Source organism: Apium graveolens, chromosome 4 (assembly GCF_009905375.1).
Source record: "Apium graveolens cultivar Ventura chromosome 4, ASM990537v1, whole genome shotgun sequence".
In the NCBI taxonomy this organism is placed as follows: domain Eukaryota; kingdom Viridiplantae; phylum Streptophyta; class Magnoliopsida; order Apiales; family Apiaceae; genus Apium; species Apium graveolens.
Genome location: NC_133650.1, coordinates 269,783,276 through 269,798,087, shown reverse-complemented (window position 1 = coordinate 269,798,087; position 14,812 = coordinate 269,783,276). Strand labels below are relative to the sequence as shown.

General features: G+C 31.8%; 1 protein-coding gene across 1 annotated transcript; it reads right to left on the bottom strand.

Moving 5' to 3' along the window:
- Positions 1-6,400: 6,400 nt before the first annotated feature.
- LOC141720974 (peptidyl-prolyl cis-trans isomerase CYP22) lies at positions 6,401-12,110 on the bottom strand. Its single transcript, XM_074523691.1, has 7 exons — positions 11,830-12,110; positions 11,041-11,064; positions 10,288-10,375; positions 8,927-9,019; positions 7,985-8,017; positions 7,403-7,459; positions 6,401-6,832 (listed from the first exon to the last, which is right to left on the bottom strand). Exons 1-7 carry the CDS (start codon positions 12,000-12,002, stop codon positions 6,722-6,724), a joined length of 579 nt encoding a protein of 192 aa, XP_074379792.1. The 5' UTR covers positions 12,003-12,110; the 3' UTR covers positions 6,401-6,721.
- Between the last annotated feature and the right edge of the window lie 2,702 nt (positions 12,111-14,812).

Genomic DNA, 14,812 nt, shown 5'->3' with positions numbered 1-14,812 from the left:
GGAGACCTATATATGTTTACATATACGGGTTCGGGTCTCAAACCACTTCCTAGGTTAGTGTTTGAAATAGGCAATAGAGCTTGTTGTAAGCAGAAGTACCTAGTTTGGATATTACTATTTACTGAATGGGTGATACCTAAATTTCTATAGCTTCTCTCTTCATCATATTATTGCTTCTGGGTTTTTTTCAACCATTAAATGTATATTCAAAAGTTTTACATACCTGTAGTGATTGATGAAGATGATCTGTATGTTTTCCCACTATTGAACGGAAGGCTACCAGAAATAATAATTTTATCAAATTCCATTACTTCTTCCGCCTCTGTATTATCCCTGATACTGATAGTTACGCTACCTGAATTACGTTTGATTTGTAATACTTCAGTACCAGATCGGACTTTTATAGGTAAAGATTCACTTAATCTCCTCCAAACACTTGTGTAGCCTCCTTTAAATCGGTGAATCTTTCCAGCCATTGAAGTCCTGGTGAATTCATGAATGTAGGCATAAGGCATATCTTGTACATATCCATAACCAGATGCAGTATATCCATACGCCACCGATTTCGGTATCGATTTGAACCCATGAGTCTCTAAGAAAAGAGGAGCTAAGTCTGAAGCAATTTCGCTAACAGCATGAACACCAATTTTATCTGAATCTTGGACCTGATCCTGTGAAAATCAAACCGGTTGTAACTCGCAAGTAAAACTACTTGAGCATTTAGAAAGATTAAAGTTGGTAACCCTCACCACGAAACTGACCTGAATTTTTAAGGTGAGAGAGATCACTGAAACATAATCATCTACCACTTTTGAGTCATTATATTTTCCGGTAGAGCTATCAATAGTTGCAAACTTATGGCTATCAAGTTGTTCGGTTTGAGCGCCAATTTCTTTCGCCAAGTGAAATATTGTTGGAGCACTATTTTCAGCAAGAACTTGACCTCCCAAATCAAAGATTCTTCCTGAGTACAACAAAATATTCATGTTTTTCAATCTTACCTAAACATATCATCACGTACAGAAAACTATAACACAACATTACAATGTACACACATCGCTGGCACATGTGACTTGTTTCATCCAGGGAGATTAGTAGATTACGTACCTTCGATTTCAACTGATTCACACATGCCTCCAACAGAATGGTGTTTTTCAAGAACAGTAATGTCAGTGTAGCCAAGCTTAGAAAGTGCATAAGCAGCAGATAATCCACTAGGACCTGCTCCTACAATCGCAATCCTAGTAGAACTGGGATCAAAACAAGGATGCAGCTTCGAAAACTCTTCTTCTATGGACAATTCCCGCCCCATTTTTAATAATCGTTTTATTGATCTTTTCTATTAGTCTTATCTGGCAAGTACAAGCATGTTCATGTTAGAATACAAGCACATCAAAAACTTTTTATATTCCTTTATCATTATAATCAACAATAAAGTGCAACCGACATAATCAACAACTTTGTAATCACGATCAACTAAGTGCAACATGAAATCCTCCAATATATGTGTTAATTTGTGGTTCTGGAGAGTTACCATAGCAAACTCTAATACTTCAACACGCAAACAAAATGAATTTCACTCATTTGAAGGTTTTACGTGTTACATCTAAAACCTTAAAGTCAATATGATCTCATACTCTTCAAAACTACGTACTAAATAGATAAATGACATCAAATATCTCTAAAACATTGATTTGACGAGTTAACAAATGGTCAGCGCAGTGGTTGAGGTATTGCCTCCTTTGGAGGAGATCAAGGGTTCGACCAGTGTGTGGGTTTACTTGAGAAACATTGATGATTTGATATTAGTAACCTCAACATGCAAGTTCCAGATAGTATATTTTCCATGTTCAATGTTCAGCAAGCAAAACATACATGTTGGAGACGACAATTACTCCAACATAATTGGTACTTGATAAAACTCAATCCTGCATGATATATACTTTTGAAGCAGTGTAAACATACCTTAACTGAAGGTGAAACTAACACTAGCTTCTTCAGAAGATCACCACCAGCAACTACTTGTAATAATTAGCCTGAAAGCTACGAGAGATTATAAATGAGAGATATATGTAGACATCTAATATTCAATAACTTCACAAATACCAAGCTTTTGAGGTTTAGAGAGACAGTTGTCTAGTCTAGCCATGCACTTTGACAGGTGTAAGCTTGCATGTATTTCTTTATGCTATAACACCTTTGTCTTCAATTCGCACCCTATATATAGACCACAGAGAGAGAGAGATGAAAAGTAAAATTTTAAATCCAAGTATAATTTGATGATATTGAAGACAAAAAAGAGAAAGATATACTGTAGTATATACTTCAGCCGTTTATGTGTCATTTGTTTCTTTTACACTGGATGTTGCTCTCATACATAACTATAAAGCTATACTAGACAAATTTTGCAGGCTCAAATCCAACCACACAGGGTTCATGATTTATGTGATGCCTTTAAATTTTCGCTCTAAATTTAGCATCTCCATGTTAAAATGTAAAAAAATTAGCTATTATTATCTACTAAAATTTTAGATAAGAGCTGTGATATACTCCCTTCGTCCCAGTTGTTTGACTTTTTATTGTCAAATTAACCAAATTTTTACTGAAAATTTCATATAGTATATAATTGAAAAAATTTATAAAAATTATATTATTAGAAAGTATACGTAATCAACTTGAATACGTATTTTTCGGTTTTTCAAAATAATGAAAGATTGATATTTAATTTATAGTCAAAATTGAGTCAATTTGACCATAAAAATCAAACATGAGAGATAAATTGTGACGGAACTCTACCTGTCACTGCTGACTTATTTAATTAAAAGTTTTGTTGCAGTATAAATACTGTTTAATCGATTAATGAACTTGTTTTTGAATTACATAAAATAACTTTCCATATCAATTATATTGAAAAATTACTCCTTCCATGTTATACAGCAAGTCCTGCATTCCCGTCCGTGTCGCCACTGATTCGGTATTCAAAAGGGTCATATTCATGATAGACACTTAAAAATGGTTATTTATGTTAAAATACACTTACATTCCAATAATAATAATTATTATTATTATATTTTACGATCATAAAATTTCATACTTAACTAGCATTTATATTTAACTTATTGACTTTAATATAAACTGGACATTTTTACGCTATATTATTAACTATTTGATGTTCGATAATTTGACAAGAAGATCATTCTTGATATTAAATATAGGACAAATATATATTTAATCATTTATCAATCAATTTTTAATTATGTATTGGAATTTAGTTTTACGATTTTCTTTCTATGTTATAGCTATAAATAATGCATTATATTTATAGAATAGCACTATATGTACAAAGTATAAATTTTTTACAGAGCATGACATGACAACTTGACAATTGAGATAAAATAATTTAATTTGTGTTATTAATACGGATATATGACATCATTCTAATTAAAACTTAATACATCTGAAAAAATTTCTATCCAATTTTTTGAGTGAAGCATTTTTTATAACTATAAGATTAAATATAGTAGTCTTGATAGACATGCACTTCTTTTCAAAAAATAATCAACTTAGCCAGATTTTCGTTATTCTTATTAGGTTTTTAATTTATGAAAATGTAAATGAATATTAGTCAATTATAAATTGGAATGGAGGTATATGACATTTATACATTATTTTATTGTTGTTCCAATATATTTGAGATAGATTTTGAAAAGGTAAGAATCCTATTTTCTACTGCCACCAATTTTGATTTACCGTATTGTTTAATTAAACAGCTTGATCAATTCAAAATATTCTAAAACCAAGTTTAATTAGTCCTTGCATTACGAACAAATATTCCACATGCATCAGCTTACATGTCTTCTTACGCTTGGAATTTAGAATATACGAAATACTCTTTTATAATTATGCAATTATCAATTATTAATATATAAGTAATTCCGGCATCTCGCCGCTATCGGTACATTAACCAAGATAACTCGGATGGTTCAGATCGGAACTTCACGGACTTACCATCAAAATCCTAAATCCAATTACAAATGAACGCGATTTCGATTTTAAGTAGACGCTAAAATTCAGTTATAAGGTATGGTGATGGGATTAGAGGTGTTCATGAATTCGTCAACCCGATCAAACCAAACCAACCCAACTCTCTTTTAGTCTGATTAAACTGTTTAAAAAAAATTCAATCCATATTTGGTTTAAAAAAATTTCAAACCGCATTAAATGTGTTGGGTACGGGTTCAAGATTTTTTCGACCAACCTAACCCAACCCGATTTAACTTAAGCGTCGTTCGATAATTTGAATATAATCTATATATTATATGCAATTGTATATTATATAATATAAATATTTTCATTAATAGTTACATTTCGTGTATGTATATATGTTTTACGACATGATATATATTACTAAATTTTCAATTTAATCAGACTTCAAAAATAATACTATAATCGTATGTTCTACTATTCGAAATTAGCAATTATATATAGTATTGAAACTTTTTTTTATATAATCATTATCCTTTCAAACCAACCCAACCCGACCCAAATTAATATATGATGGGAAGGGCTGGATTATAATTTTATATTTTACGGGTTGGATCGAAAAATTTCAAACTAATTTAATTGGATTGGGTCGTAAAAACTCCTACAACCTGACTCATGAACACCCCTGGGATGTGCTTCACGGAGAACTTTTACCGGGTATAAAATTCCAAGATTTAAGAAATTCATTGGCAAAAAATTATTACAAATTTCTTGTTTTCAACGAGCATATGTTTTTATTCTTTTAGTAATGCAAAGAATATCCCAACTACACCAAAGGTGGTGATGTTTTTAGTGAACCTTGTTTTAATTTGAATTCATGCGTTTACTACGTCCCTATTTATTTTCATTTCTTTTTAAAAATAACTCAAATAAATTGTCTATATGTTTGTTCCATACAAATTTGTGACCATTTATCCATTAATGAACTCATTTATTTATCAATTAGGTAATACTTGTAAAATTATGCATTTTGACGGTCTAAGTAAACGATAAATCCACTTAGCAAAAAAATGAAAGTAAACAATAAATCCAAATTTTTTATTGCCCGCAAAATTTTCAAATAAAAACAACTACACATAGACAGCGAGACTAATGTTTACTTGGAATTTCGTCCTTTCTTAAGAATAATATTCTCAATTTTATTTTTGATTCACCCAAATTGAATCAAAAACTGAATGGACGATACGAAACGAAGGAAGTATATTAAATGGAATTCAAAATCTATACGCCATATTAAACTTTAGTAGTATAAATAAAATTACATTATAATGAATAAGATGCTCTCAAAATTTTTAAAAATTTCCAGTTCCTTTCAATTACTATTAAGAGCGTGAAAATAGGGACATTATTAACTAGGTTATGAAGTACAAACAGACAACCAATTACTCCTGGCGTTTGTTTAATAGTTTGTTATTGTTTGAAGTCTTTTATGGAGATGAATGGCTAGGTCAATGACCTCTCAACACTGCTTATCTTGTATGCTTCAGGTCAAAACTAAAATGTAACCGGAATGATGACCGCTTCAGGTCAAAACTCAAATGTAAGGAACCACGACAGATAATTGACAATGAACATAATCCAATCAAATGTAATTTAAATAACTGAAATTCATTGTTTAGCAAAATATACTAGTCCATCAAACGTAGTCAATTAGACCAAAAGTAACACCAGATTCTTCGCAAATTTGAAAGTGTCTTCTAAACCATCAAACATTAGCAAGACAATCTCCAGAAATACAAGTTTAAATATATGCAAGACATCCAAAGTCCAGGTACAACTATTCAATTGAAGTTATATTATGAGCAATACAATCTCCAGAAATTCAACTATTCTGCGCTTATGTCTTTATTATGTAGTATATTCACAAGAGAAATAATAGCCATGCCCAATTGTATGGCCATAGGTCCAATATTTAGGGAATCCAGTTTCGCGGATTATTACATATTTCTAGTTACTATCTACAAACTTTTATTTTTATTCTTGTCGCATTATAAACAAAATCCAACTGCAGGGGAAGTAGTAATTTTTCCGGTAGACTGTTTAAACTTTAAATAACCAGCTAGTATAAACATATAAAAACAATATATGTAAAACTGCTTCAAAGAATCAAATTGGTGTCCGCATTAATGCTGATGCAAGCAATATTTGCAAACTAGAAACCAGAAACCATAAACCAACAACAAATGCTGAATAATACCTTTGGTCCCTCAGTCTTGATACCATGAGGTCGAGCGTATAGCTCATCCACATTGATAAGAGGCATAACTAACACCTATAACATTCTCTCTTCTTTTTTATCAGGAACACCTATAACGTTCTTAGAATTAATAATTTATGGAAATTTTTCTAGATGAAATCCAACAATGCAATAGATATAGTAAACTTTCTAGATTTTAACATCAACTTGATAACCATTCTAATGATACAACTTTAGCAACTGAAGATATTGACATAAACCCTAAACAAATGAGGATGCTGCGTGCAGACTGTACTCAGGTACTGATCACGTTCAGTTTTGTGGCTATATCAATTTCACCCTCCATAACCGCTCACTCAAGTCAGACAGCTTAATATGAAGTACAATCAGGAATTCTTATCTCGGTTAATATGAAGGTAAAATTTAAGATCATATAGAATATCACCATATAAAAGCAGCTTTGAAATGACAACTCTTGCTTTACATCTCCCCACACTCAGCGATGACACAGGCCAACTTGGGGCGATTTTGCTGACCTGTAGCAACATTTTCGATCTTCCTGACAACTAGCAAGCCATCTCCTAGTACTCTCTGGATATATATATCAGAACAGCACACACAACTTAGGTATAGAAGTATAGGTAATTCAGTAATGTGCAATTATAATCAACCAAGATCTATTAGTGCATTACTTCTATTTACTCAATATACGATAACTAGAAATTTTCACAATAGATTTCTGGAGTATAACCTCAGGTTCATATATTTAATATTTCTGTTAGATGCCTTCATAGGTTTCCAAAATTGTGTAGACATTACACGAGAAACAAGATATGTTTTGCTATTGCTAATCAGAGTATCAGACCATGACATGAGTTCAACATACGAGTCCTTTTGTGCAGTTAAATATCTGAAAACTAAAATGGACTCAATTTCAAATTCTTACTAGTCTTATTTTAGATATTTTTCCTTTTTATTGATGGGCAAGCAACTATTTTCATGCTTGAAATGTCCAATATAGGTTTTTAAAATGTAAGATAATGTTGAACTAAGCCACTAACTAAATGAAGACTGAGTTGCAACTCCTCAAAGGAACTTCTTCGCAATAATATGTGTAGAGATAACCAAAAAATGAAAAACCAGACCGAGTATTGCACATACCCCGAAGACGACATGCTTGTTGTCAAGCCAATCACACTTAGCACAAGTGATGAAGAACTGCAATTATGGCATTAAATCAATTAGTAAGGTTACACAGAATTAGAAGCCACCAAAAATATAGCCAGCCAAATATCATATTGGAAAGTAAACCACATCCTTTTGCGTTCCGTCTGAACAAACACAGCTCAAAGAAATTAGGTGCATTTTTGTTAGAACTTGCCCCCACCGTATATCAAGTGAACTTATTCTTAAACGAAAGAACTAGAATTGCAAACTTGTCCAAGAAGATGGTTGCATAATCATATTAGATATGAAGATACTTGATTAAGGACAAGATGTACTGTAATAAGTTTAAATCCTTCAATAGAATTGCACCACAGATATATTACGCCAAATTAGATTCTTTCCCAGGGCCCTGGCTAGATGATTTATAAGTACCGTGTCGACATTGTTTAACATTAAGAATTATAATGGTGACAGTCCAACATGGACTTCAATCTGGTAATAAACTCTCTTCTATGCAGAAAACAAAAACTGCATCACTAAAGTTAACATATATTGTGTTTTTGTCTTTTTCTTTACCTGACACCCATTAGCATTCGCTCCACTATTTGCCTGCAAAAAAATATGTTGTGATTAAAAACTTGATTGATTTCAAGTCTCGCTCATAAATCGAACACAATGCTAACATAGAGGTGAATTTCTAAGAGTCGGATAATGGTCAATTCATTAACTTGTGAACCAGCAAGTTTCAACTTCCAATAATATGATACCATCACTATCACTATCTTGTGAACTATATGCAGTAAAACCTCAGTAGATTAATATAGTTGGGACCAAGAAATTTTATTAATTTAGAGAGGTATTAATTAATCGATAAATTAATAATAATTAATTTATAAAAATTTTAACATCAAATAAATTAACTTTTTACTATACAAATTTTAATAGAATGAAGTCTATTAATTTATGTAAAACAATTAATTTAGTGTATATTTATAAAACAAATATAGAGTGCATCGACAAAATTCTTAAAAGAAATGCTCAATTTGATGGTGAAAATGATACAACACATTTAAAACCTGTTACACGTAAAGAACAATTAATGTATGACATTATAGGACCATATATCTATACTTGGATTTTGTAAAAATTAAAATCTTATCTTATTATCGAAATTGGTCAAATTTCGAACTGGCCGAAGTCGGGAATGTAGAAAAATATTATTTTAGAGAGCTTATGGATTTAAAGAGTATCAATTTATGGAGGTTTTACTGTGAATTCAATCTCCAGGAACAGTCTACAATCATACAATATATATGGAACTTTTGTGAAATTGTGTACAGTGAAAGCAAGATTTCTACATTTTGCCTACCATAGGTCACTGTGATATTTAACAGCAAGCAAGTTCATGATGTGTGGCACTTATGAAAATAACAGAAAACAGTTTAGGACAAGGCATGCTTCACATTTCTGACGAACCAATAGTATATGTTTAACGTTTCACTGAAGGATAGGAGATACCATTGACAACAGACCAGGTCCTGTGTGCTTGGCAATGAAATTCTCATCGTCAAACTTACTTCCATATATTGATACACATCCACTTCCATCATCCTGCAGTGTAGAAATAACCATCAAATAAGAAACCACAGACTGTTAACATCATACACATCCACTTCCATCATCCTGCAGTGTAGAAATAACCATCAAATAAGAAACCACAGACTGTTAACATGGTTAGCCATATTGCTAGGGGTATGGATGCAGATTGCAGACTGCAAACGAACCGTTCTTCAGTAGCTCAAACAAACCTTCTACTAAATTGACTTATGAGTTATAAAATCTTTTAACAATTAACTGAGCAAGAACTAGGGAATAAGCTTCTTTATATTAATGAATTATATCTAAGCACGACTGTGCTTGCTTTACTGACACTTGTAAACAAAGCATAACAGCTGGCTGAAGAAATAAACTAAGGGTAAACTGGAACTTGAAATAAGATCCTTTAACTAAATGAGTTATATCTAAGGATGATGGAGCTTGCTTTGTGACACTTGTAAACAAAGCAGATCGGCTGGATGAAGAAATGAACCACGGTTATACTGGAATTTGGATGTGAATAAATGGTTGGAAATCTGACAAAGGGACTTGGGATGATGAAGTTTTAAACAACCGCAAACTTTACCTTGAGTTCAGCAGTTAATTTCTATTTTTTTTAGTATTGATACTTGGCAGTGCTAAAAACTTGAAGGAGACACTACTTTCCAGTTGTATTGCAGTATTCAACTGTTAAATCATATTCTGTTACAATATAAATTCTATTTTATTTAATAAACGTAGCAGAAACATATATCATAATATGTTTAAAACTCCTATGAACCAAGTTAATTAAGAAATGTGCTCATAGGTCAAAAAATGGCTCAATAAAGAACTGATACTGTGGCTGGAACAAATGCTTAATCAATTCAATTCGTACTATTCTCTTTTCAAAGATGCATAGAAATTGTGATGGCACATACACAAATATACCAGCTTACAAGGAAATTGCAATGCATATAACATGTTGCATAGTTCGTACCAACTTGTTTATGCAGATAATGCTTGCCTTGAGTTAGCAAGAAACACATATGTCAAGATGCACACATAAAGTGATAAAACTATAAATGTGTAATACATCCTCTTTTTTTATTTATTGTTCCTTTCATAACAAATTAGATACGGCTTTTTTAGGCTTCAGGTTGATTTATCTTTGGCGACTTCGTAGGCTCTAGATTTGTACACTTCAAAATTCGTTTATATTATGTGGGATAGAAATGCTTTATGGTGAATGTATGAGAGGGAGGTAGAGAGGGAGGGAGGGAGGGAGGGAGGGAGGGAGGGACCTTAAGAAAGTCGCCTGCTTGAATCATAAATTCTTTAATCACCCTGTGAAAGTGACAGTTCTTGTAACCAACCGGTAATCCTGCTTTCCTGTAAGTTCAAACAGATTAAAAAAAGTGAACTCTCTATCAAAATGTGATACCTAAATAGCTCTTGATTTATTTCTGTTGAACATCTTCAACAGCCCTTAAATTAAGCCATTAGGAAGCCATAAGTGCAAAAGTAGCTATGTACTAAAATTATTAACACATGCTCACTAGAAAGGTCCAGGTATATCTCTCTAGAATATGTATCATGTTCAAGATTTTGGCACATAGTTAATTGCATTTTCTTAATTTTGGTCTCATCTTAATAGAGTAACAGATCTTTGAAATGTGGAACATTGCATCCCTTCAAATTAAGATTTTCTACGTTTTGGATTCGTTTCACGATCTCATGTTCCAGGTAACTTGCAGCATGAAAGTTCAATGATGCAAGAAGTCGAGCTTTAAAGTTAAAGTATGCAATAGCTCACACCTTGAAAAGTAGCTGGATTCAATGTTGATATATTCAGTTAAGGGAGTAAATTGCATGTGGTTTTAAAGTTAGCAGATACACAATGTGTCACATTATAAAGTATTGTTACTTAAGTGAGACGAGGCCAAAATTTCTAATTTTTGTTACTATATAACAATGTGATTCCTATCAATTAAACAAAATTAAATTTGAAAAAGAAAACAAAATTTCAACAGGTTACAGTTAAAGAGTTCAATTACCTGTACTCGCCTGTGCAAAATTGCCTGTCAATACAAAAAAAGAGTTAGTTACGAGTTAGTGCAAAAAAATAGATACTATCCATGGAAGCAACAACAATAAAGTTGTGAAGGAGTAATATGGAAGGAAGTATGTTGCAGTTGCACCTAAAATGTAAGAAGCAATGACTGTTATATTGTTTAGCTAAAATAGATACGTTCCAGTTGGACCTAAAATGTAAAATGTAAGACGTCTATTAATAACTTCTTCGTGCGGCAGCATAATACATCTGACAAGCGAAGGACTTACTTAACTATACTGAGCTACACAACTAAAATAACAGTGATACTGAGCACCTTGAAGCTTCTACATAAAGCAACACAACTAAAAAAATGGCGATACTAAAAACATAGCAATACTGAGCACCTCGAAGCTTTAGCCGAAGGATACAAACAATAGGTCCTACAAAAGGAAAGAGCAACATCGAATATTTCTTCGCAAAACTATTTCAGAAAAAATGACAGCAACTCAAAAACTTCATTTCTCAATCAACAACTGTAATTAGCTATTTCTCTCTAATAAAATAACTCCCCGCAAACGACCTTCTTCTAATAAACCACTCTACAATCAATATCGACAAGTTCACTAAAGAAAACAATCAGAAACCGAAATTGCAGAAAAAAAACTAAAAAAGTCGACAAATTCTGCATTACTTAAACAAAGTACAAGTATCTATTAAAAAATCGACACTAGTTTATATATATAGCATTTAGCAAGCAATATAAGCAATTACAGGAAAGGTGTGTGTATACCTGAAGTTTTCGGCGGTTTTGGGAGCGATATCGGCGAAGAGTTCCATTTTAATACGACCGGCGGGGATAGAACCGATGGTGATATCGAAGAATACGATTGGGTTTTTAGGGTTTGTTGGTCTCTGATGCCACTCCACTCCAGCTCCTCCTGCTGCTGTGTTATTATTCGCCATTCTTTCCCAGAGAGATTCTGTGTGTGTGAGAGAGAGAGAGAGATTTGTAACTTCGTGTGTTTATCTGCGAGAGAGAGAGGGTTCTAGGATTTATGCCCGGTTTAAAAACCTTGGCGGTGACTACGGGCGAGAAGAAAACCGCACAAACCGCAAAAACCGCTCGCACTGTATTAAACTACACCGCAAAACGTGGTTTTTAATATTTGTGGTGCGGTTGCGGTTTGAATTTTTAATAAACCGCGCGGTGCGGTGCGGGTTGTGGTTTTAAATTTCTGAAATGCGGTTTAAAGCGCACCGCACCGCAATATTTAATATATTATATATATATATAGGCCTTTACTCCAAGGAGAACCATCTTATACGGAGAACCGTTGATTCTATTATGTAAAATTTGATTTTAAAAAATATAATATTCGATGCTAATCTAGAATAATAATTATATTTAAATATAATAAAAAAATTAACAATTAAATTTAAAAAAATAATTGATTTTAAATTTGATTCTACAATAGAAACAGTTTTAATAAGTGCAATTCTACTGTAGAACCAATTTAAACTTTTTCTTTAAATATCAGTGATTTTAAAGTAAAAAAATTATGTAACTTCAGTTTTTTACTTGGTAACTAAATTTTGTAACTATATATGATGAAAAATGAAATAAATAATATATTTTATATTTTTTAAATAATGATTTTTCACGATTCTCTATATAAAAGGGTTCTCCATGGAGTGTTACCCTATATATATATATACACACTTATATTCCTATCGGTTAACATAAAGAATCATTTTATGTTCTTAGTTAAACTGAATTTCACCAGATGACCATAGCATCCTTATTGAGTTAGAATTATATGTTAAATTCATTAAGGAATTCAAATGGACCACGCGATCTTCTGACAAATAAAAAAGAGACTACACAATCTCTTGTTTGTATTTCTTCACTAGGAAAACCAAAATCCAAGTATTTATACTAGTGAACTAAGATGTTGCATTCTGATTGACTAAAACTATTTTCGGAAATTTGATTAAATTTAAGTTTTGTATTTATTTAATTTTTTTGAAATTGTAAAGTACAAACCGCAGTGAACCGCACCACACCGCACCGCATTTTCGTGGTGTGGTTTATGCGGTTTTCGAGGGTACGCGGTGCGGTTGCGGTTTGAAAATTTGAGCAAACCGCATGTGCGGTTTGGTTTGCGGTTTGAGGAAAAAACCGCACCGCGCTCACCCCTAGCGATGACAACCGAGAAACTTTTTTTAGGAACAAACAAATTAATATGTTAATTTTATTTAAATAATGAAAATAAATAACTAAATTATTTTTTTAGGAATATAAATAATGAAAACTGATTTTGAACAATTTTATTATTGGGAATCTGTGTGACATGTACCAAATTAATGGGTCATTTTATTATAATATATAATTTTTCGTTCAAAAAGTATAAATACATTTTTTGATTATATTTTTTCATATCACTTAACAGGTAACTTTATTAATATATTTAAACTTTTTAATAATTATAAATATAATTTATAGCTAAACTTTAACTAATATATAACTTATACAGATAAATTTAAGTTATGAAAATAAGTTAATATATACTCCATCCATTGGCAGATCCCCGACTCAATTTCTCTGAGTACTACTGTGTAATTAAGTGACTCCGCTAGTTGTCCAAATTCATTTTTTATCATTTTTATAAGATTTTTCGATTTTTTATATTATGTGCTGAAAATTACTATTTGAACAATTTAATTTTTAATTTATGATCATATAACTATAAATAAAACCAAATATGACTCAAATTATGAAAAATTAATTAACATTATAAGTGCACTTTGACTTTTTAAGTGGGGACACATTATAGCATGCATATATATCCCTTAAATTTTTAATAAAAATTCGTTATTTTTTCCCCGTAGGTTACGTGTCCCCGCTGACCCCTACGTCCTTAATGCCATTGTGATTTGGGCATCGAGTTGAATGTATAATTAAATGTTAGATATATTTGATAATATCATGTGTAATATGATTTGTGTTTAGTTTTCTGATCTTACCTAACAGGACAAATCAGTACTTAACTGAAAATCAGCACTTATACTGAAAACAGAACTTAAGATATCAAAACTTAAGTTATCAGAACTTAAGGTTCAGAAGATATTTATCAGGAGATAATATCAGAACTTAAGATGACTTTCAGATAAGGCAGGCGGTTGATTGAAAAGAAAGAAGATCGAGACTAAAACAGAAAGAATTGTGCATGAAGAAGGAATTCTATGAAGAATAGAATATTTTGAAGAAAAGATAACTAGTTCATATATTTTAGGAAGCAGAATTATATTCCATATCAATTAGAAGATTATCTTATAACTGTGTAGTATATAAACACAGACATAGAGTTTACACTATAAGTGTTACGATTATCGAAGTTATTATTATTTATAACTCTAGCGGCTCTCGTGATAATTTGTTCATCACTGAGAGAGGACAGTTCCATATTGTAACAGAGTTTATTATGTTGAATAAAATCTGTTTTCTGTTACTTGTGTTCTTATATTCGATTTGATTGTGATAAACACTGTATTCAACCCCCTTCTACAGTGTGTGTGACCCAACAAAATTAACCAAACTTAAGGACTTTCAATCATTCAGAATTAAATATCTACTGTCATAATTGTCAGAAATATTAGGGTAAGACACTTGGGTAATTAACTGGGTAATGCCATTGATAATGTCATGTCAAACAGGGTAATTAACTGCAAGACTGCAAAAGAGATATGAGATGCTTTGAAAACAAGGTGTCAGG